Source organism: Heteronotia binoei, chromosome 21, assembly GCF_032191835.1.
Source record: "Heteronotia binoei isolate CCM8104 ecotype False Entrance Well chromosome 21, APGP_CSIRO_Hbin_v1, whole genome shotgun sequence".
In the NCBI taxonomy this organism is placed as follows: Eukaryota; Metazoa; Chordata; class Lepidosauria; order Squamata; family Gekkonidae; genus Heteronotia; species Heteronotia binoei.
The window spans coordinates 86,451,054-86,474,141 of NC_083243.1; the positions used below are offsets into that span (position 1 = coordinate 86,451,054).

General features: G+C 42.2%; 1 protein-coding gene across 3 annotated transcripts in view; it reads right to left on the bottom strand.

Annotated features, from left to right (window-relative positions):
• The window catches only part of PCNX1 (pecanex 1), a 181,838-nt gene extending 160,270 nt beyond the window's left edge, over positions 1-21,568 (bottom strand). For 2 of the 3 annotated variants that reach the window (XM_060263210.1, XM_060263209.1), the window contains exon 1: positions 21,258-21,567. In XM_060263210.1, coding sequence (XP_060119193.1) covers positions 21,258-21,410 — 153 coding nt within the window. In that variant the 5' untranslated portion in view covers positions 21,411-21,567. Of the gene's footprint in view, positions 1-21,257 lie in introns of all 3 variants that reach the window. The other variant, XM_060263208.1, reaches the window with a different exon arrangement.
• Between the last annotated feature and the right edge of the window lie 1,520 nt (positions 21,569-23,088).

Here is a 23,088-nt window from a genome sequence, read left to right on the forward strand (position 1 = left end):
TATATGGAGGAAATTTAACCCTGAAGTTCAGGACTATAGTTTTTTTTGCAAGAAACAAAACTTTTTCTAGAATCGACATGTTGTGGGGAACTAAAGATTTAGGTCTTATAACAAGGAAAATAGAGATTTTACCTAAAATTGGTGCTGATCATAACCCAATAATGTGGATTACAAAATTGTCCAAGAAGGTGAGAGATTGAATGAAGATTTGCTACAGAATAAATAAACAGTGACATACCTAGAAAATGAAACTAAAGATTTTTTCCAAGTGAATGACAAAGGATATTGACTTTCAGACGGTCTGGGATGCCTATAAAGCAGTAATGAGAGGAATGTTGATTACTTTGAATAATAAAGATAAGAGAGTAAAAGAAAAACAGTTGTTGGACATTCAAAATGAAATAAAGAAAAAGCAAGGAGAGTTGAGAAAAAGGCCAGGGAAAAAGAAAATTTTAAGGGGAATTACAATATTACAAACTCAATTGAGACATTTGTTAAATAAAGAAGTGGAATAGAGTTTGAAAAGACTTCAGCAGAAATCCTTTGACGGAGCAAATAAACTGGGAAAGTATTTGGCTTGGCAATTGAAGAAAAAGAGAGAAAATAGAATTATTAACAGAATTGTGTTAGATGGAAGAGAAGTGGTTACTCAAGAGGGAATACAAAGAGAATTTTTAAGTACTATGCCAAATTGTTTAAAGGTGTTAAAATAAAGAGATGGATGAGTATTTACAAAAGATAAAAATAGAGCCCTTAACTGAAAATATGCGAAAAGTTTTGAATGATCCAATTGAAAAAATAGAAATTGAGGCAGCAATTAACACAATGAAGAATGGAAAAGCACCTGGGTCTGATGGATATACAGCTAAATATTTTAAAACTTTTAAAGATGAATTAATACCATAATTGCAGAAGTTGATTAATACAATAAGAATAAAAGGGAAAGTACCAAACACATGGAAAGAAGCTGTTATTTCCTTGATACCTAAGGAAGATAGAGATGTCACAAATGAAAAAAATTATAGACCAATTTCGCTATTAAATAATGACTATAAAATATTTACAAGAATCTTGGCAGAACGGCTTAAACAACATTTGATAAACTTTATAAAGGAAGATCAAGCAGGGTTTCTTCCCAAAAGACAAATAAGAGACAATATTAGAACTGTTGTAAATATTGTAGAATATTATGAAAGACATCCAGAAAAAGAAGTAGCATTATTCTTTGCAGATGCAAAGAAAGCATTTGATAATTTAAATTGGGACTTTATGTTTGCAGTAATGGAAAAAATGGAGCTGGGTGAAAACTTTATAAGAATGATAAAATCAATATATTCTGAACAAAGTGCAAGGTTGTGTATAAACACAGATCATTCAGAAGATATGAAAATTAGCCAAGGTACTAGACAAGGCTGTCCGCTTTCACCATTGTTGTTTATAATGACTTTTGAAATATTATTGATGCAGATCCAAGAAGAAAAAGAAATAAAAGGATTAAGAATAAAAGGATTTACTTACAAATATAGAGCTTTTGCTGATGATATAATGTTTATAAATGAAAACCCCATGCAAGTTACACCTTTGCTGCTAGCTAAAATACAAGAGTATGGGGAGTTGGCGGGACTTTGTATTGATAGAGAAAAATAAAAAATTCTGTGTAAAAATATGTGGATGAACAAGCAACAAGAATTACAGAGACTAACGGGGTGTGAAGTCACCTCTAAGGTAAAATACCTAGAGGTGGAGATAACAATGAAGAATATTGATCTGTTTAAAAATAATTATGAGAAGTTATGGCGTAAAATGGATGAAGACATGTTAAAATGGAATAAGCTTGTCATTGTTGGGTAGAATAGCTGCAATCAAAATGAATATCTTACCAAGAATAATGTATTTGTTTCAAACTATTCCTATTGTGAAGGATGGCAAACAATTTGATAAATGGCAAAGGAAAATCTCAGTATTTGTGTGGGCTGGGAAGAAACCAAGGATTAAAATGAAAATTTTGACAAGTGCAAAATAAAGAAGTGGGTTTCAACTGCCAATTTAAAATTTTATTAGAAAGCAGTTTGTTTAGTGTGGATGAAATAATGGATAACGTTGTTAAACAAAAAACCTTTAGTGTTGGAAGGTCACGGAAATAAATTTGGCTGGCACGCGTATTTGTATTATGGAAAGAAGAAGATGGACGGTTTTTTCTCTCACCATTATGTAAGAAATAATTTGCTAAATACATGGATTAAATACAAGAAATATGGAGATGAGAGAAGACCATTATGGATAGTGCCAGCTGAAGTAATAAAAGTAACAGCTGAGATAGGCGAAGAAAAGTGGTTGTCATATAATCAATTATTAAAAATATAAAGTGGCAAAATAGAACTGAAAACTGCTGAAGAGTTGAATCATAAATATGATTGGTTTCAAATGCAACAAATAAAGAGCTTGGTGGAGAATGATATTAAAACTGAAGGAATAAGGAAAGGGCAAACAGATTTGGAAAAAGTTCTGCTTGGAGACAATGATAAATTAATTTCAAAAGTATATAAATTACTTCTACAATGCTCTACAGAAGATAAAGTAGTGAAATCGCAAATGATTAAATGGGCAATTAATGTAAATAAAGAAATACAGATAGAAACTTGGGAATATTTGTGGAAGAACTCTATGAAACTTTCAACATGTCAAAGTATTAAAGAAAACTGTTTTAAGATGATGTATAGATGATATATAACTCCTAAAAAATTGGCAAAGATGAATAATAAGATGCTAGACAGATGTTGGAAATGTAAAAAGCATGAAGGTACTTTCTACCATATGTGGTGGACTTGTGAAATAGCTAAAATGTTTTCGCTGATGATTCAGCAAGAGATTTCTAAAATCTTGGGATATGAGTTTAACAAAGTTGCAGAGACGTTTCCGTTGGGACTATAAATGGAAAAATTTCCAAAAGAAGATAGAACTTTAATCTGGTATTTGCTCTCAGCCGCTAGGACATTGTATGCGCAGTTGTGGTAGCAAGAAAAAATACCAGAGAAATGGGATTGGGTTATAAAAGTCATGTCATGGAGTGAAAAGGACAAATTAACAAGAATATTAAGAGACTATGATTTAGAAGTTTTTAAGGCAGAATGGAAAAAGTTTTGAAGATATGTAGAAAAAGAGTGGAAAATAAAAGGACATTGGACAATCTTTGATAATAATTAAGTTTTAAAAAGAATACAAATTTTTGTTTTAATAGTTAAGGGTACCTTTAAATATTTGCATTTTAAGTAAATAAAACTGGCGGGGGTCAAGTAACGGGGGGAGGGGTGGGTAGAAAATAATATATGGGGTAGATAAAAGGTTTTTTTAAAAGATGTAAGATATAGATTTATTACCATATGTTAGGGGGGAGGGGGAGTGGGCTCCCTCTTGGGTATCCTACCCCCCCAGGGAAAGTGTATGCGCAATACATAGCCTCTCCTTTCCCGGTGTAGTGAACGCCGTGTGGTCACTGTCCGGCTATGCCTGGCAGATGGTCACTGCAATGGCCTCTCCTGCATTACTGCATCCGTGGCAACACCTTCCCGCTGGTCCCCCCCATTTCTCACAGAGTTTGCCACGTCATGGTGCGACCGAATGTCCGGCGGTATAACCGGATGGGCAGGCTGGGCTCACCAACCTCGCCAGCCAAGAGAAGGAAAACTCTAACATCAAACCCGGGCAGATAGAGCTCGTTAATGGAACACCTACCACCTGGAGGACTCGCTGCCGGCGTCCCGGCTTACTGGGCCATGGCAGATGACCCCAAGGTGAAAGGGTGGAGCCAGTACCGTGCACACTGTGCTTCACCTAAAAATTCCTCTGCGCAGGCCTGAAGGGCATATCCACATCCACAACCCACAACACACCAAGTCCTGCAGCGATGGGCAAGGGGCGAAACGGCAGATGGAAAATGCCACTGGAAGCCGCAGTCCCGATCCTGCATGTAGGCGGTTCAGGGTATGTGCAAAGACTAAAGCTTGCATGTTGGAACATCAGAACCATGCTTGACACAGTAGACAGTGGTCGCCCTGAACGACGCTCTGCTCTAGTTGCCCACGAACTTCTCAGGTTGAATATTGACATAGCAGCTCTCAGTGAGCTCCGTTTCCCTGAGGAAGGTAGTCTTCAAGAACACGGTGCTGGCTATACCCTCTACTGGTCGGGTAAGTCAAAGGCTGAGAGCTGCCTTTCTGGCGTTGGCTTCATGGTCAGGAACTCCATTGCCTCCAAACTCGAAAACCTGCCAACAGGTCACTCAGATCGCATCATGTCCATGCGCCTCCCACTTCAAAACAAGCAGCATGCAACACTCTTCAGTGTGTATGCCCCAACCCTTCAAGCAGATCCTGCAGAAAAGAACAAGTTCTATGCTGATCTACACAACCTCGTACGGAAGACCCCTACAGAGGACAAGGTGATCATCCTTGGTGACTTCAATGCCAGAGTAGGTAAAGACTCGGAAGCCTGGAAAGGAGTACTTGGCAAACACGGCATTGGCAACTGCAATGATAACGGCCGCCTCCTGCTAGAATTCTGCACGGAGCACCAGCTCACCATCACCAACACTATCTTTCAGCAGAAGAACAGCCTGAAGACAACCTGGATGCACCCACGGTCCAAGCACTGGCACCTTATCGACTACATTCTGGTGCGCCAGAGAGACCTTCGAGATGTCTTACACACCTGAGTAATGCCCAGTGCGGAATGTCACACGGATCATCGTCTTGTACGCTGCAATCTCCGTCTTCACTTTAAACCCACACCCAGGAGAGGAGGTATCCCTTGGAGGAAGCTTCAGGTTGGCAGCCTTCAGTCAGCCGAAGTTAAAGTTGCCTTCCAGGCAAAACTCCAGTCAAGAATTGAGGACCCCAGTTGCCCCACAGACCCTTCTCCAGAAGCACTCTGGGAACACCTAAAAACTACCATCCTGTTGATCTCTGAAGAAGTCCTCGGGTTCTCCACAAGAAAGAACAAGGACTGGTTTGACGAGAACAATCAAGAGATCCAAGAATTACTAGCGAAAAAGAGATATGCCTACCAAGCACATCTTGCTCAGCCCTCCTGCCCCGGGAAAAAAGCAATCTTTCGCGCTGCATGTAGCAACCTCCAGCGCAAGCTTCGAGACATTCAGAACGAGTGGTGGACCAAGCTTGCAGAGAGAACCCAGCTGTGTGCAGACACTGGTGATTTAAGAGGGTTCTACGAAGCCCTGAAGGCAGTATATGGCCCATCATATCAGGCTCAGAGTCCCTTGCGTAGTGCAGATGGCCAAGTGCTCCTCACAGACAAGGCATCCACACTGAACCGGTGGTCAGAGTATTTTCAGGTTCTCTTCAGTGCCAACCACGTAGTTCAAGATTCAGCAATCCACCTCACCCCACTTCAACCAGTGAAAACAGAGTTGGATGAGATCCCCACCCTAGAAGAGACTGTTAAAGCCATCAAGCAACTGAAAAGTGGCAAGGCAGCGGGAGTTGATGGAATCCCACCAGAGATCTGGAAGCATGGGGGCACAGTACTACATAGCACACTTCACAAAGTACTTGTCACCTGCTGGGAACAAGGCAAACTACCACAGGACTTTCGCGATGCAATCATCATCACTCTACACAAGAACAAAGGGGAAAAGTCAGACTGCTCCAGCTACCGGAGGATAACCCTGCTCTCCATCGCAGGCAAAATCCTTGCCAGAATACTCCTGAACAGACTGGTGCCCACCATTGCAGAAGAACTCCTCCCAGAGAGCCAGTGCGGCTTCAGAGCTAACAGGAGCACTACCGACATGGTATTTGTTCTCAGGCAGCTCCAAGAGAAATGCAGGGAACAGAACAGGGGTCTATATGTGACTTTTGTCGACCTTACCAAAGCTTTCGATACCGTTAGCAGGAAAGGCCTGTGGCAAATCTTGGAACGTTTAGGATGTCCCCCAAGGTTCCTCAGCATGATCATCCAGCTACATGAAGACCAGCGAGGCCAAGTCAGACACTGCAACGACCTCTCAGAGCCCTTCCCAATAGGCACAGGTGTAAAGCAAGGCTGCGTTCTCGCGCCAACTCTCTTTACGATCTTCTTTAGCATGATGCTTCAAAGAGCCGCAGTAGATCTAGATGATGACGATGGTGTCTACATCCGCTATCGCACTGATGGCAGCCTGTTCAACCTGAGGCGACTACAGGCCCACTCCAAGACAATGGAAAAACTCATCCGAGAGCTACTGTTTGCTGATGATGCTGCACTCGCCTCCCACTCGGTATCAGCTCTGCAGCATATGACGTCCTGCTTTGCAGAGGCTGCCAAGCTATTCGGCCTAGAAGTTAGTCTGAAGAAGACAGAAGTTCTCCACCAGCCTGCACCCCAGGAAGATTATCACCCTCCCTGCATCACTGTGGGTGATTCAGTTCTGAAGACAGTCCAGCAGTTCAGCTACCTGGGGTGCATCATCTCCTCAGATGCTAAGATCGACAAGGAGATTGACAACAGGCTGGCAAAGGCAAACCGTGCCTTTGGCCGACTGCACAAAAGAGTGTGGAGCAACAAGCATCTGAAAAAAGGCACAAAGATCAATGTTTACAAAGCGGTTGTGATGACAACCCTCATCTACGGCTCCGAATCGTGGGTTTTATACCGTCATCACCTGCTACTCCTTGAGCGCTTTCATCAGCGCTGCCTTCGCACCATCCTCAACATCCACTGGAGTGACTTTGTGACCAACACTCAAGAGGGCGGAGGTTACAAGCATCGAGGCACTGCTGTTGAAGACGCAGCTGCGCTGGGCAGGGCATATTTCTAGGATGGAAAACCACCGCCTTCCCAAGATTGCTCTGTATGGCGAGCTTTCCACCAGCCATCGAAATAGAGGGGCACCAAAGAAGAAGTACAAGGGCTCCTTGAAGAAATCCCTTGGCACCTGTCGCATCAACCATCACCAGTGGTCTGACCTAGCCTCAGATCGCAAAGCATGGAGGCACACCATCCACCAGGCTGTCTCTTCCTTTGAGAACGCATGCATAGCTAATCTTGAGGACAAAAGGAGATTGAGGAAGAATCGCACTGCTACAGCACCAACCCCAAATCAGACTTTTCCCTGCAGCCACTGTGGCTGGATCTGCCTGTCCCACATTGGTCTTGTCAGCCACCAGCGAGCCTGCAGCAAACGTGGACTACTGCACCCTTCTTAAATCTTCGTTTGCGAAGTCAAGCCGAGAGAGAGAGACCATATGTTACCAATAAAATTGTTTTAAACCGAAAAGCAATGGAAAGAAAAGGGAAATTTAGTCATTTTTGATAATAGTTGAAGTGTGGTGGAATAATGGACTAAAGTCTATAAAAGGAAATTTTTTTCTTTCTTTGCCTTTAAGGTGAAAGGAGAAAAATGAAGATGAACTTATGGAGTTAATTTTTCTTATTTTCTTGTTTTTATTTCTTCTTTATGGTTATAAAGTTTTAAAATGGAGATTCTTGATTTGTTGTTACCTTGTTTTTCCCCCACAATTTTAAGTAAACACCGGTGGGGGTCAAGAAAAGGGGAGGTGAGGAGAAGGGGGAAAAGTGTGATGTATTGTGTGTGGTGGGATGGTGGCTCAGTGGTAGAGCATCTGCTTGGGAAGCAGAAGATCTCAGGTTCAATTCCGGGCATCTCCAAAAAAGGGTCCAGGCAAATAGGTGTGAAAAACCTCAGCTTGAGACCCTGGAGAGCCGCTGCCAGTCTGAGAAGACAATACTGACTTTGATGGACCAAAGGTCTGATTCAGTATAAGGCAGCTTCATATGTTCATATGTATTGTTTTCAATCTGTATTATTTTTTAAAAAAAAATTCTTAATATTATAATAATATATTGCAAATTACTAAAATTGTTTTAAAACTAAATAAATATTACGCATGAGAACTTCAAAGGACCCTCAGTAAGGACTTACTAAATTTATCAACTATGGGATAACTGGAAATACTGCCATAGGGATTAATAACTGCTTTAACAGCAATAAGGAGAGGGTAAGAGTTGGTGAACAATTCTCACCATGTAGAGGACCACACACGAAGCTGTCTTACACTGAATTAGATCTTTTGTCCTTCAAGATCAGTACTGTCTACACAGACTGGAAGTGGATCCCCAGGGTCTCAGGCAGAGATCTTTCACATTTACCACCTGATTCATTTAGCTGCATTCTTTCATAGCAGGAATTTAATCTGGGAACTTCTGCATGCATAGCAGATACTCTGCCACTGAACCACAGTCCCTCCTTCCAAATAATGCTGTGAAATACCTGAAAGCTGTACTAGAACCAAGGTTGAATAAATTATAAATAGATGGAGTCAACAGTGAGGATGGTCAAGTTAGGATGAATTACTGGGGTTTTTTGATAGTTTAATAACATCAATTCATTTTTTAAAAGATCAGGATGATGAAGTCCAAGCCAAGAACTCCTGAAAGATTTCTCCAAATTTTCTGAAGGGGCCACCAAAAACTGTAAACCAAGGTAAGTACACCATTTTGAGACAAAAACACCCCCTGTTTCATATACATGCTGATAGTCTAACTTAGGCCTGAATATCCAGAAAAAGATTCTACGGTTTAGTGGCAGATTTACTAAAAGCACCCACTCATTACACAGCAGCAGTGAAGAAGGTAAGTTCCATGTTATAGTTGAGTAGAAAATGGACTGAAAATCCAGCCACCTCACTGTAGTGCCTTTATATAAATCTACACCAAAGCAGCAACTCAAATATATATGTCCTGGGCAACTCATTCCCCCACCCCCACCCCACAAAAAAAAATCACAATACAACAGGGAAAAGATGCAGAAAGAGGCAACCAGAATTATCAAAGAATTGGAAAATCTAAATTCAATTATGCAACTCTTCTTAACTGGAGGTAAATAACTAAAGAAGAAATGACACATTTATAAAATTACAAGGGGCCTACATGATTCTGTAGAAGAGCCCTTCAAGTAGAAGTAGAGAATGGTGTGGTCAGATAACACTATCTGAGCTTAGAGCATATTGACAGTTAGGTTCTATCAAAGTGGTTCAAGGACTTCAGCCTTCCTAACAAGGTAGTGTCAGGTGCAAACACTAGAACAGGAGTGTCAAACATGCAGTTCGGGGGTCAAATTAGGCCCATGGAGGGCTCCTATCAGGCCCCCAAGCAACTGGCTGTCAACTGCTTCCTTCTCTCTCTCTCTTGCTTCCCTCTGCATAACAGGCTTGCTCAACTGCACAGGAGCTACAGAGCAAAACCTCTACTTTCTCCATTGGTTGAGGCTCCTCCCTTGGGGAGCAAGGGGGGAGGAATTGCTTGCTTTGCCAGGCTCTCTTAATCACACAGCAGAGCTTCTGAGCCAAACCTCTCTTCCTTCTATTGACTGAGGCCTCCTCAGTCCCAAGGAAGGAAAGAGTCAGAATTTCCTTTGCCCAGTTCCCTGGATCCCATGGGAGAAATACAAGAAAGCACCTTTAAGACTAATGAGTGCTAACGTTTTAAGAATGTTTTTACATTTAAAAAAATATATTTGTGTTTCTCTGTGTTCCTTATAAAATTTATATCTCTGCTATCTACTAGGTACACACATCGCTCGGCCCGACATGGCTCGGCCCCTCAAGGTCTCATTTATGTCAGATCCGGCCCTCATAACAAATGAGTTCGACACCTCTGCACTAGAACATGACTCTAGCACAGCATGCCTGCCAGGTGATACTTAGACTGGGAGGCTGCAACTAAGCAGGCTATGAAAAAGGAAGAAGAAACAGTAGCATGTTGGCTTCATTGGGGCTTCTTTGGAAACCTGGAACTGATAGGAACTGTTGTCACATGATAGCAAGTTGCCCATCAGTTGCTGCTGGGTCTAACTCCAATAAGTCTGCCCTCCACAACAGGAGGGAGAGGAGCAGGGATGGTCTGGAATACCAAAAGAGCCACAGCAAAGGCCATTCCCAAGATCTGAAGGTGGCAATATTGCTGTTGCTAAAAAAAATCCCCATAATGGCCACTGAGATCTACTTTCTTAAAAGTACAGTGTGGTTTCTATTATTGAGGAGGAGCTAACTTTAATTTAAAAAAAAATGCAAACTGGGGCTTTTCTCAGAATTGTAGAAAGATCTATCCTGTCTTATCAAGCTCCTAACTGTTGGATTTAGGTATCAACAAATGAGACTATGTTGAAAATTAGATCTATTGAAGATTATGAATAGTTCAGGAAGAGAGCGCTCTCCTTCTGTCACTCAAGGCTATTTGCTTATGTGGCTTGTTAAAACAGAGCTGTACAAATTCACTGACAATAGGTCAGTACTGGAATCATAAAACGAAGCAGGGCTTCCGGGGGCCTCATACCTCATACCAAACCTTTAATGGCATAATAGATTCAGATAAAAATACACAGAATATAAAAATTTAAACATTGGAGATAAAATCAAAATAAAACCGAGCTTACAGATACATTCAAACATGGTCAGAATTAAATTTAAGGATGTCAGCCAGAAATTTTGCCACAGCCTCACTAACCACCCCCTCAGTATCACTCAATAAATAATAACAGGGTGGCAGAATAGACAAATCTGGAGAAAAAGAAAGCTTGCCAAATAAATCTTTACGGAGGTTATGGTAAAAAGAACAATCAAGCAATATATGCTGGATTGAGTCAGGGGTATTCGCTCCACAGGAGCAAAGTCTGTCGGCTAAAGGGACTCGCTGATATCTCCCTTGTACAACTTTGGAGGGAAATGCGTTTAGTCTGGCCAACATAAATGCCCTGCGATGACTTGGAGTGGTTAGGTCTGATAGATAATTGGGCATTTTGCCACAAAAAGCATAAAGACCTAAGGAAGCTGGAGAGCAAGTATAAGGGAGAGTTGGCCGTAATTTCGTTTCCTCCAATTCCCACAGTCTCAGTTTAATACATCTGAAGATATATGACTCTTCAGAGGTAGAAAAATCATCTACCTCTAACCCCAATTGATTGAGTTTAGACAGAAGCACTGCTGTCCAGGACGAAATATATGGGTCTCTTTTCATACAATCAAGAAGGCTGTTGGGATCTGTTCTAAAATGAATTTTGAGCCAGAATTTAAACACTGCAATCCAGGCTTTTGTCTCCACCAAAGGCTTCCGGGGGCTTCCTGGACATATCTCAGTGACCAGTGTTAAAAACATAAAGCTGATCTAGGCAAATCATAGAGATGGAAGGTACCTCCAGGGTCATCTAATCCAACCCCATGCACAATGCAGGAAACTCACAAATACCTCCCTGTAAATTCACAGGATCTTCATTGCTGTCAGATGGCCATCTAGCCTCTGTTTAAAAAACCTCCAAGGAAGGAGAGCCCACTACCTCCTGAGGAAGCCTGTTCCACTGAGGAACCACTCTAACAGTCAGGAAGTTTTTCCTAATGTTGAGCCAGAAACCCTTTTGATTTAATTTCAACCCATTGGTTCTGGTCCTACCTTCTGGAGCCACGGAAAACAATTTCACACCATCCTCTAGATGACAGCCCTTCAAGTACTTGAAGATGGTGATCATATCACCTCTCAACTGCCTCCTCTCCAGGCTAAACATGCCCAGCCTCTTCAACCTTTTTTCATACAACTTGGTCTCCAGACCCCTCAACATCTTCGTCGCCCTCCTCTAGACCTATTCCAGCTTGTCTATATCCTTCTTAAAATGTGGTGCCCAAAACTGAACACAATACTCCAGGTGAGGTCTTACCAGAGCAGAATAAAGCAATACCATCACTTCACGTAATCTGGACACTATACTTCTGGTGATACAGCCCAAATTGAATTTGCCTTTTTAGCTATCACATCACACTGTTGACTCATGTTCTGGCGTATGATCCACTAAGACCCCTAGATCCTTTTCACACAAACTACTGCTAAGACAAGTTTCCCCTATCCTATAACCATGCATTGGATTTTTCATACCTAAATGCAGAACTTTACATTTCTCCCTGTTAAAATTCATTTTATTGGTTTCCGCCCAGTTTTCCAGCCTGTCAAGGTCATCCTGTAGTGTATCCTGTTTCTGTCTTCTACTGTATTTGTAGCCCCTACCAATTTAGTATCACCTGCAAATTTAACAAGCATTCCCTCTATTCCTTCATCCAAAATTGCATTTGCCTTTTTAGTCACCGCATCACACTGTTGACTCATGTAACCATACATTGGATTTTTCCTACCTAAATGCTGAACTTTAAATTTATTCCTGTTAAAATTCATTTTATTGGTTTTAGCCCAGTTTTCCAGCCTGTCAAGATCATCCTGTTCTGTCTTCTACTGCATTTACAACCCCTCCAATTTAGTATCATCAGCAAATGTAATGAACATTCTATCCCTCTATTCCTTCATCCAAATCATTGATAAAGATGTTGAACAAAACAGGTCCCAGGACAGATCCTTGAGGCACTCCACTTGTCACTCCTCTCCAAGAGGATGAGAAACCACTCGCAAGCACTCTTTGGGTGCGATCTGTCAACCAGATACAGATCCACCTAATGGTAACAGGATCCAAACCACATTTTACCAACTTGTCAACAAGGATAGTATGCGGAACCTTATCAAAAGCCTTACTGAAATCAAGATAAACTATGTCTACAGCATTTCCCTGATCCAGCAAGATAAGTCACTTTCTCAAAAAAAGAGATCAGGTTAGTCTGACATGACTTGTTCTTGAGAAACCCATGCTGTTGACCCAGAGATGATTCCCCTAAGGAATCCCCTAGGGGAATCATCTCTGCTCTATGTTCATACCACATCAGGTATTTTAAACTGCAAAGTAAATTCTGTATTAATGGCTCCATTCTGTATTAATGGCTCCATTTCTGTTTATTTCTCTGCACATTTTATTCTTTTCCACAATTTCCTCTCATCGCCTGCCAACTCCCTTCCTGTCTGCATCAGTATGTAGCAAAATGAATTTTCTCTGTACATAAATATTACTTGGTTAGGCCTGTGCATCTTGAGGACAGGTCAGGAGCTGACGTGAAACCAACAAGGGATTTTAATGTCTAAGGTACAGGGAATTTTAGATAAATCAAGGAGGTAAGATGCAAGATAAAATGGTACAGGCCTTGTTTGAACAAAAAGCATCCATATGAGCTAATTATCAAGTCACACATGGGGTTCAAAAATAATAAACCATAGATCAGACTTGCCCAGTGAGTGGTTTGGAGGCCAAAATTTGCTTTTTATGTGTGTTTGCTTTTTTCTTAACTGCTGCAGAATTTCAAATCAAACCTTAGGATACCATTTTTGGTGTGACTGTAAGCTCTCTGAAGTGTTATCTCCAGATGCAATTTCCTTTCCCTGCTTTGTTGATAAGGGGTTGACTTGTCTGCCACTTCCAAATATAGAGTTGAACCCAACAGCTGTCCTTTGTCAGGAGAATACTTTCATTGGTATAAGCAATGACTTTTTACCAGTTTTCCCTTCTCATTACAGGTTTTCCAATAATCCCCCCATGCTGTTTGTAAGGGCTCCCTGAACCCCCAGGATCTGAATTTCAGAGGGGTCAGCGGGCTGTAGCAAAAGGAGTGAGGCAAAGAAATCCTGGTTTGCAAATTCTTTATTTGCAATTCATTGGACTCAATCCAGAGTCATTCCAAAAGCGGAAGAACTCTATGAAACTCTCAACATGCCAGAATATCAAAGAAAATTGTTTTAAGATGATGTACAGATGGTATATAACTCCTAAAAAATTGGCAAAGATGAATAACAAGATGCCAGACAGATGTTGGAAATGTAAAAAGCATGAAGGTTCTTTCTACCATATGTGGTGGACTTGTGAAAGAGCTAAAATGTTTTGGCAGATGATTCAGCAAGAGATTTCGAAGATCTTGGGATATGAATTTAACAAAGTTGCAGAGATTTTTCTGTTAGGATTACAAATGGAAAAATTTCCAAAAGAAGACAGAACTTTAATCCGGTACTTGCTCTCAGCTGCTAGGACATTGTATGTGCAGTTGTGGAAGCAAGAAAAAATACCAGAGAAATGGGATTGGATTGTTAAAGTTATGACATGGAGTGAAATAGATAAGTTAACAAGAACTTTAAGAGACTATGATTTAGAAGTATTTAAGATGGAGTGGAAGAAGTTCAGAAGATACGGAGAAAAAGAATGGAAAATAAAAGGACATTGGACAATCTTTGATAATGATTAAGTATAAGTGGGGGGAAGATATGAACTTTGGTTCTTATTAATTAAGGGTACCTTTTAAAATGATGTTTTGAATTTACTACACCAGCGGGGGTCAAGTAAAAGGGGGGAGGGGTATGTAGAAAGTAATATATGGGATTGGGAAAAAAAGTAGTTATTAAAGATATAGCCAGTTTGGTGTAGTGGTTAAGTGTGTGGACTCTTATCTGGGAGAACCAGGTTTGATTCCCCACTCCTCCACTTGCACCTGCTAGCATGGCCTTGGGTCAGCCATATCTCTGGCAGAGGTTGTCTTTGAAAGGGCAGCTGCTGTGAGAGCCCTCTCCAGCCCCACCCACCTCACAGGGTGTCTGTTGTGGGGGAGGAAGGTAAAGGAGATTGTGAGCCGCTCTGAGATTCTTCGGAGTGGAGGGCGGGATATAAATCCAAAATCATCTTCTATATAAGAAATTGAATATATTGCCATATGTTACTAATAAAAATTGTTTGAAACTCAGAGTCATTCCAAAAGCTTTCAGTAATACATAAATGTAGAAAACTACCTGCAGCACTACTGGGACACTTACAGACAAACACACACAAACCCTTAGCAAATTAAATGGGAAAACAAGCCCACTAGGTTCAGAAACTTTTCTTGCATCACATGGACAGCTACCACTTTTTTTGGGGGGGGGGGAGAAATGAAGGCATATAATGCCTCCACCCGCACATTAGAATAAAGCATCAGAAATTAAGTAGCCAGTAAGAGATCAATTTGGAATTTCTGAAACAGCTCAAGTGGCACCATCGGTATGAAAAAATACTTCCTCCACTTTGAAACAATACAATCAATGTTACATCAAGATTGTAACTGCTTCTCAAATGCTTTGAGATACATACCTATTGTCACTCAGGTAAAATACACCCATGGTGCAGAGTGGTAAGCTAGAGTACTACAGTCCAAGTTCTGCTCACAACCTGAGTTTGACCACAGCAGAAGCTGGGTTCAGGTAGCTGGTTCAGGTAGCCGGCTCAAGGTTGACTCAGCCTTTTATCATTCCAAAGTCAGTAAAATCAGTACCCAGCTTGCTGGGGGGGGGAAGTGTAGATAACTGGGGAAGGCAATGGCAAACCACCCCATAACAAAAAATCTGCCTAGAAAACATCATCATGTGACATCACCCCATGAGTCAGTAATGACTTGGTGCTTGCACAGGGGGCTACCTTTACCTTTTTAATTTTACCCCAGACATTTAATAATTAGTAAATGTCTGAAACTACTAATGTATCTATTCTAGAATAGTCTTGTGTCTTATGTGGTAGGCAGAAAGCACATTCTCCTGGGCTGCCTCAAATTTTGACCCATTGGTAGGACCAGAGGCAGCATTTTCATCACCAAGATGATGAAAGGATATAGTTTCCCTTGTACATTGTACAAGATTATTCTTGTACATTGAAGTCCTCAGAGAGGTTTAGGCCACCAATTAAAAATCTTATGTCTGTTCCCACTTTAGTTAATATGATCCATTATATGGGAAGATTTTTCCCAGTTTGAGATAAGGTTTTCCCTATGAAAGCCAGAGGCACAGCCTGTACACTCATTTTATTTAAGAAGTCTATAGATTTATACCCCACCCTTCTCTCTAAATCAGTCTCAGAGCAGCTTACAATCTCCTTTATCTTCTTCCCCCACAACAGACACCCTGTGCGGTAGGTATGGCTGAGAGAGCTCTCACAGAAGCTGCTCTTCCAAGGACAACTCTGCCGAGAGCTATGGCTGACTAAGGCCATTCCAGCAGCTGCAAGTAGAGGAGTGGGGGATCAAACCTGGTTCTCCCAGATAAGAGTCCATGCACTTAACCAGTACACCAAACTGGTGTAGATGTACAAACTTGTTCTGAAATATCAGTCTGGCACACCTGCAGGAAATCCTGTATCAGCCAACATAACCACATCCAGATCCATCCATTCTGAAACTCTATTGACCACATTTTTATCCCACACATCTTTCAAAGAGTTAATACAGTGCATATGGGCCTCTCCTGTATTTTATTTTCATAGAGACATTCTAGGCTGAATGAGAGTAAATAGACCAAGGTCACCCAGTGTGCATCATGGATGAGTAGGGATTTGATCTGGAACTCTCTGGACCTAATCCAACACTAACTTCTATATCACACTCATCTTTTCCATCAGTGGCACATACAGGCCTCTTAAGTTTAAGCTCTCTGGGACTGTCTAAAGTGGTATTAGAACTGTCACACTGATGAAGCAGCAACCAATGCACACCTGGCACAGGTTTATTTTCTCTGACAACTGGTATCTGAATGGTTACAGATACAAAATTTTAAGTAATCATGAAGCTAAGTATACAGTCATAAACCACATCCAACATCCTAAGATTTCTGGCTTCCTCAAAGGATGTGCTGTAAATATTTCTGCATTGTGCAACTGCCATAATGGCATAGCTCTAGAATGCCTTCAGTAAACAATACTTCAGAAGTAAGGAATGAGATGACCACAGTAGTTGTATCTATTTAGAATATGTCCAGACTGCATGCACATAGCAAAATGAGGAAGAGAAAGAGACAGCCAATTATGACTCAACCTGTTTTAACACTGGCCTATATTCACTGTTAAGATAGATGCCTCTTGCCCAAGGCCATGCAGTAAACATATCATTCCCAAACAATCTCACAGGTTGTCTATTGCCTCTTCTTTACTTATTAGCAGTGCCTGAAGCAGGAGGGGGGAAAGAATAGAAAAGTTTCAGATTACACCAGGCTCCAATTAGGTGCTGGCCCATTTTGGTATTATAATTGCTGAACAAGCTGTTTTTAAGGTACCAGCAGAGCCTATTTCAATTTTCTAGCCTTGCTATGCCAAAGCTTTCTGTGAATCTGGGAAATGCAGGCAGGCACACACACACTGTGAAAGTTTCAGTTTGAGGAAGAAGAAAAAGTTGTCTCCCTTATTCCCTCTAATCCCCCCCACCCCCCCACACCCACACTGAGTGGAGCAACTGACATCCTGAGCAGAATATAACTCCTAAAGTCTTAGAACGGGCAGTGTGTAATGCAAGACCCTGTGCAGCTCCAGATTGCTGAGTGGAGCTTCCTGTGTTCAAGAGCGGCTGTTCACACACGCAGCTTCAAGGGAAAAGAACAGAATTTGAATCCAGTGGCACCTCCAACAAAATTTTATTCATAGTATAAGCTTTCATGTGCAAGAACACTTTCTCATATACAACTTAGAGGGAACACTGGTTGTCTCTCCACATTTCTACCTCTGCACTGTGTCTCTACCAAGGAGAGCCCCAAAAACAACTCTGGTCTAAGTAAGTATAAATGGAGTGCAATGCAGGCTATTCCCATGTAGCTTTACTCAGAGATAGCCTCATCAAATTGCTGAAGACCCAAGCTCAGCACAACCTATTTTCAGCTAGACTTTGTCAAATATGTAAGGACATGAAACATTTTCTTACTGATTTTCTGCAGTCCTGTTGTGACCCTGCTCCATCCTGGGAGCATCTCTGTAAAAAGGACCAGGATGGCATTCCACCCAAATTTGAGCACTATGTAGTAATAATGTATCATAGAATTTTTTAAAAAATGACACCAAAGCAGAGAATCCTAAAACAATCACTACTCCAGGAGAAACACAGTTCTAAAATGTCATAATCTCACTTTTTTCCCCCTGGTAAAGCAGACCAATTTTAAACCATTTGATATACAGGCAGCTCTCCAACTGCAAAGCAGTGATTTGGCTCCTATTTTCAACTAAGCACTACAAGACTAAATGTTTTGGCTCCTATTTTCAACTAAGCACTACAAAACTAAACTAAGCACATCAAGAACTATTTGCATGAGACAGTCAACAAGCCAGTGACAACTGAGAGGTACTTTCTCCTGTTGAAATAATCAGAACACCCAATACTAATATGATTTGATTCCTTAAAATATGACATACATTGAAATTGCAGGATTTGGAAATACTACAGCTTTTGTGAGGCACATGATTGCTTCATCACTTCTTGACCAGCTACCCAGACTGCAACTCAGTCCATGTTTATTATACTATTACAAAGGTATCAAAAATGGTCAAGTGCTCAGTGAGCACAGGTTAGCTGCAAGCCTGGTACAAGCTGAAGCACTTGATCAGTGTATCAAACTGAGTAGATCCACTTAAACCACATTCCTAACATTCCAGTTTGATCAAATGAATTACTCCCCAGTATTACTACAGGAAAGATTTTTTTTTTTTAAGTGGCACCTTTAAGACCAACAAAGTTTAATTCTGGGTAAAAAGTGTTTGCGTGCATGCACACTTCTTCAGATTCAGAAAAGATAAACAGCTGTAGATCATAATTAAAAGTTGGAAACTACATTTTTTTTTAAATCGTGCCTTATAAGTCACTTTTCAGAAATGGCATTTTAGCTTCTGCTAGGAAATGTTTAGTCATAAGCAAACTATGATTGCTCATCTATTACACATTAGAGCTTTAATGAGACAGCCAGGATCTTTCACTGTCTTCTTAGTACAGTTATATCCAAGTCCAGTAGCATCTTACAGACCAACATGAGTTTCAGGGTATCAGACAAAAGGAGCGTTGACTCTCAAAACCATATGTCCTGAAGCTCTTTGTCTCTAAGGTGATACTGGATTTGAATCTGTTCTACTGCAGACCAACACAACTACCCTCTGAAACTGTCTACTTGTTGTTGTTCAGTCACACAGTCGACTCTGACTCTTTGTGACCCCACGGCCCTCCTGTCTTCTACCATCCTCCAAAGTCTGCTCAAATTCATGTTAGTTATATCAGTAACACTGTCCAGCCATCTCATCTTTTGCCATCCCCTTCTTTTTTTTCCTTCTGTCTTTTCCAGCATCAGGGTCTTCTCCAGTGAGTGCTCCCTTCTCATTTGGTGGCCAAAGTATTTGAGCTGTCTACTTACTAACATAATATTGTTTGCAATAATGCAAAAGGTCCACCCAGATTCTCCAGCAGTACACATAATGAAACATAAAGATATTAAAAACCTCAACCCTCTAAAATATAAGCATCTCTTCTTTAGCTCCACATCTTTCCAGTGGCAAAGAAGCTACTCTCCCGTCAAGCAGCAATAAGTGCTAATGAAGCACCCTGACCCTGAAAACGAGTCCTTCATCTCCTGTAGTTGCAAGCTCACACAGGGCTCTCCCTGGAGACTCATTCGGTGAACCACATACCTCTTTTACAAGTCAGCTTTTATCTTGTGCTGTCTATTTACTTAGATTTGCCAGGAATTAAATGTGATCACAGCCTGGTTGCCACAGCAACATGCACTCACTGGAAATTAGTCCCATATAAAGTGAACAAAACAAAGTCTTAGGAAGCGGGACAGGTAGAAAACAGTATCCCTATAAGAATGCTTAGAACAGAAAAAGCTATTTCCCAGTTCCAGTCTACAAATACCCCCCATGATAGTTGATTCCTGAAATCAAACTAATCCCACAGGTAGTCCTGGAAATTGTATTTGCAGAGACATCCTATATGCTACAGAGCAGCAAATTGGCAAAATTAGAAGAGAGCAGGCAAGGCAGTCAAACTCCAGTCGAGAAAAAATAAAGGCATATGGCTATCTTGAGGATAAGATTCTAAAACAGTACAAAGGGGCTGTAATATCAGTAAGGCTTTTGATAAGGTTCCACAAACTATCCTTGTTGACAAGTTGGTAAAATGTGGTTTGGATCCTGTTACCGTTAAGTGGATCTGTAACTGGTTAACAGATCGCACCCCAAGAGTGCTTGTGAATGGTTCCTCATCCTCTTGGAGAGGAGTGACAAGTGGAGTGCCTCAAGGATCTGTCCTGGGACCTGTTTTGTTCAATGTCTTTATAAATGATTTGGATGAAGGAATAGAGGGAATGAAGGAAAGAGTGTGTGCATAGTTCACACACACAAAAAAAACTATTAAGTAAAGCTGGGCCATCCCAACATATTATCTATTTGTTGTGCATCCATGGGTTTGATAAGCCTCTCATTGCTAGTTTAGAAAATGATATTGCTGGATTCGGGCTAACCACAATTTTTTTATGCAAGATCAAACATCAAGCAGAACTTGTTCCACAATCCCCTTCCCTACAACAATCCACATTAACACGTACCACACAAATTCATAAAATGTATACAGCCACAGCAGGGAGAGGTTCTGGAGCTTATCACAATCTTGTGCTATCTTAATCTCCCACATAATGTCAAGTGTCCAAGTGCTGGCAGTCCATACTTAGTACAAGAACAAATCATCCTAGGCTTTATCAGGAAAACAAACCAGTTCAAAGGGAACATAAATGCCTGCGATTGAAAAATACAGATCAAGGCATTCTTTAATGGCGCCTGTATCCTCAGATTTTTTTGTAATTCCCTAAATGTAACACCATAACAGGTTAAACTTAGCATATACACCATGGTTACAGGTTAGGAAGTCATAGGCTCCAAAATAGGGAAAGATGGAAAATAGTACTCAAGCACCTTATCAGATGGCCAGGTCTCCATTGTGGTAGTCTATGTAGCAGAAAGCAAGTACTTCCCCATTGCATTCAGAGGTGAACTTCCTAACAGGTAAGGCTAGCCTTGACACCCACTTTTCAATAATGGTTCCATATTTCCCAGCCACATAAGGTATGATTATCATGTACAATTTTACACGCACCTTTTTCGACTTTCACACAGACTGAGCCCTAATTCCTAAACAAAACTCCTTCCCTGTAGACATACCGAAACGTGTGAAGAAGCACTATAAACCATCCTAGAGAACACCTCAGAGCCATTACACTCCACAGCAGTTCCAAGCACTCCTCCCCTGTTTATGTTTTTAGGTGGCTACTTCACCGGGGCGGACCGGAGCCAGGTGCGAATCAGGCTGACGCTGGCACTTTTGAAGCGAGATCACCCAAAGCAAAGCCATAAAAATAAAGCCAACATAGAAAGGCGGCTCGGGCAGGTCAGCGCAGTGGGATGCAGGCGTCAAGCCCACCATGGGGCAGGAGACGAAAGCCCCAAGGGAGAGAGCCCAAATCCCGAGGTGTGAGAAAGCCAGGCCGGCTCCTGGGGACCTCCTGTCCTCACTCACCATGTAGAGGGTGAAAGGGAAGCCGAGCAGGAAGAGCCACAGGTAGAGGTGCAGCGCGTTGACCCCAGCGCCCTGGTGCGGGTCCTGGTACCAGCCGCCACTCAGAGCCGCCCACACGCCCTGGCGCAGGATCTGCAGCACCTGGGAGCCCATGGCGGCCTGGCCCGAGCCAGGTCTCTTGCAGCCCGCTGCTCCTTGACCCACTCGCTCTTATCCACCCTGCGAGCCCGAGCTCCGGCACAGCCGCCCGCCGCCTCCACAGCCTGAGCCTCGCGACAGCCACAGGAACCGCCACCCCCTCCTCCGCCTTCTCCTCCTCCCCCCCACCAACGCCGCCGCCATCTTAGGTCCGGGCCCCGGGCCGCCCGCCTGCCTATCGCCCGGCAGCCCTTGCGGCAGCTCCTTGACCGCATTCCCAAGTCACCCTCCCCTCTGCGCGAAGACAACGAACGGCGCAAGCGGTAAATGACGGGTGGCGAAGGCGCTTCTGGAGTTCGCCCCTAAGCGGGCCGGAAGCGAGTGACAGAAGGGGTTGAAAAAGCGCAGTACCAGAGCGGGGAGGGGACAGCTTTGAGACTACAACAAGGAGCCCCAGTCCTATCCTTCTCGATCCCACACATACATAAAGAAAGGGTCGTGGCATGTGTCTGACTAGTAGACGATTCCAGGTTCAGTCCCTGGCATCTGCAGTTTACAAGGCTTGGGAAGTAGGTGATGCCAAACCAAAGTCCCTCGCCTAAGGCTCCGAAGAACCACTACCTCTCAGCTTAGACAATACCAATATTGACAATTTTGTCTTCCCAAGTCTGTGTACACTGTTGTCAGCCCCACCGCCCCGGCGCTCGATATCCCCCTGGTTATGGTTGGCAACTACGAGGCCAGCTGATATCTCACAGGGACCCACCACAAAGTTACTGATCCCTAAAAAATTATAGCACCAGTAGATTGACAATATAAAGGTCCCAGCTGTGTGATTGTGAAGAGGGACACTGCAAAAAGTGGCTTACTGCTAATAGGAAAGCCCACTTAGCAAACGCCTGAAAAGGACTTTATTACCAGAAAGGTCTTATTAAAAGAAAATCCTCTTGGTCTTTGTTTTGTCATTTTTCATTTTGTAACATCCAGCCTGATGAAGAGTTCTGCTGAACTCGAAAGCTTACACACTGTTCTGCATCATTGTGGTTGGCCCTAAGAAAAAACATCATGTGGATTGTGCTTTGTTTTCTGATTTTGGAGCAGTTTGTCTGCAAACAGCCTTATGCAGCAGGTTCATTGGTAGGTGCCACTCTGCTGTGTAGGGTTGCCAGGTCTGTGTTGGAAAATATCTGAAGACTTTGGGGATGGATCAGGGAGAGAGCGGGGTTTGGAGAGGCGAGGTGCCTCATCATGCCAGTTGGAGATCAGTTATAAAAGCAGATCTCCAGGCCCCACCTGGAGGCTGGCAACCCGACCAGTGCTGTGGCACTTCTTGTTCAGAGGAGGGCATCTATCAGCTCATCCAACTCACCTACTGTGATGTAAGCAGAACCCACAACTAGGGCGGGATATAAATGGAATAAAACAAACAAATAAATAAATGTTACGTCCAGATGGGTAGCCATGGTAATCTGAAACAGCAAGTAAACGAGAAACAAGTGGCATACGCTTTTGTGAGTCAGATACATGTGATTGTTTCCTAAATTACAAACGGCTGGAATATAGAAACGCTCCTCATAAAAATAATCCACTATTACAGATATATTCTACTATTTACTCCTTTGTAACTTATTTTATAGGATTTCTTGCCTTGTGCAATGTTTATGAAGCCTTATGCGGGAATATAAGACGTCAC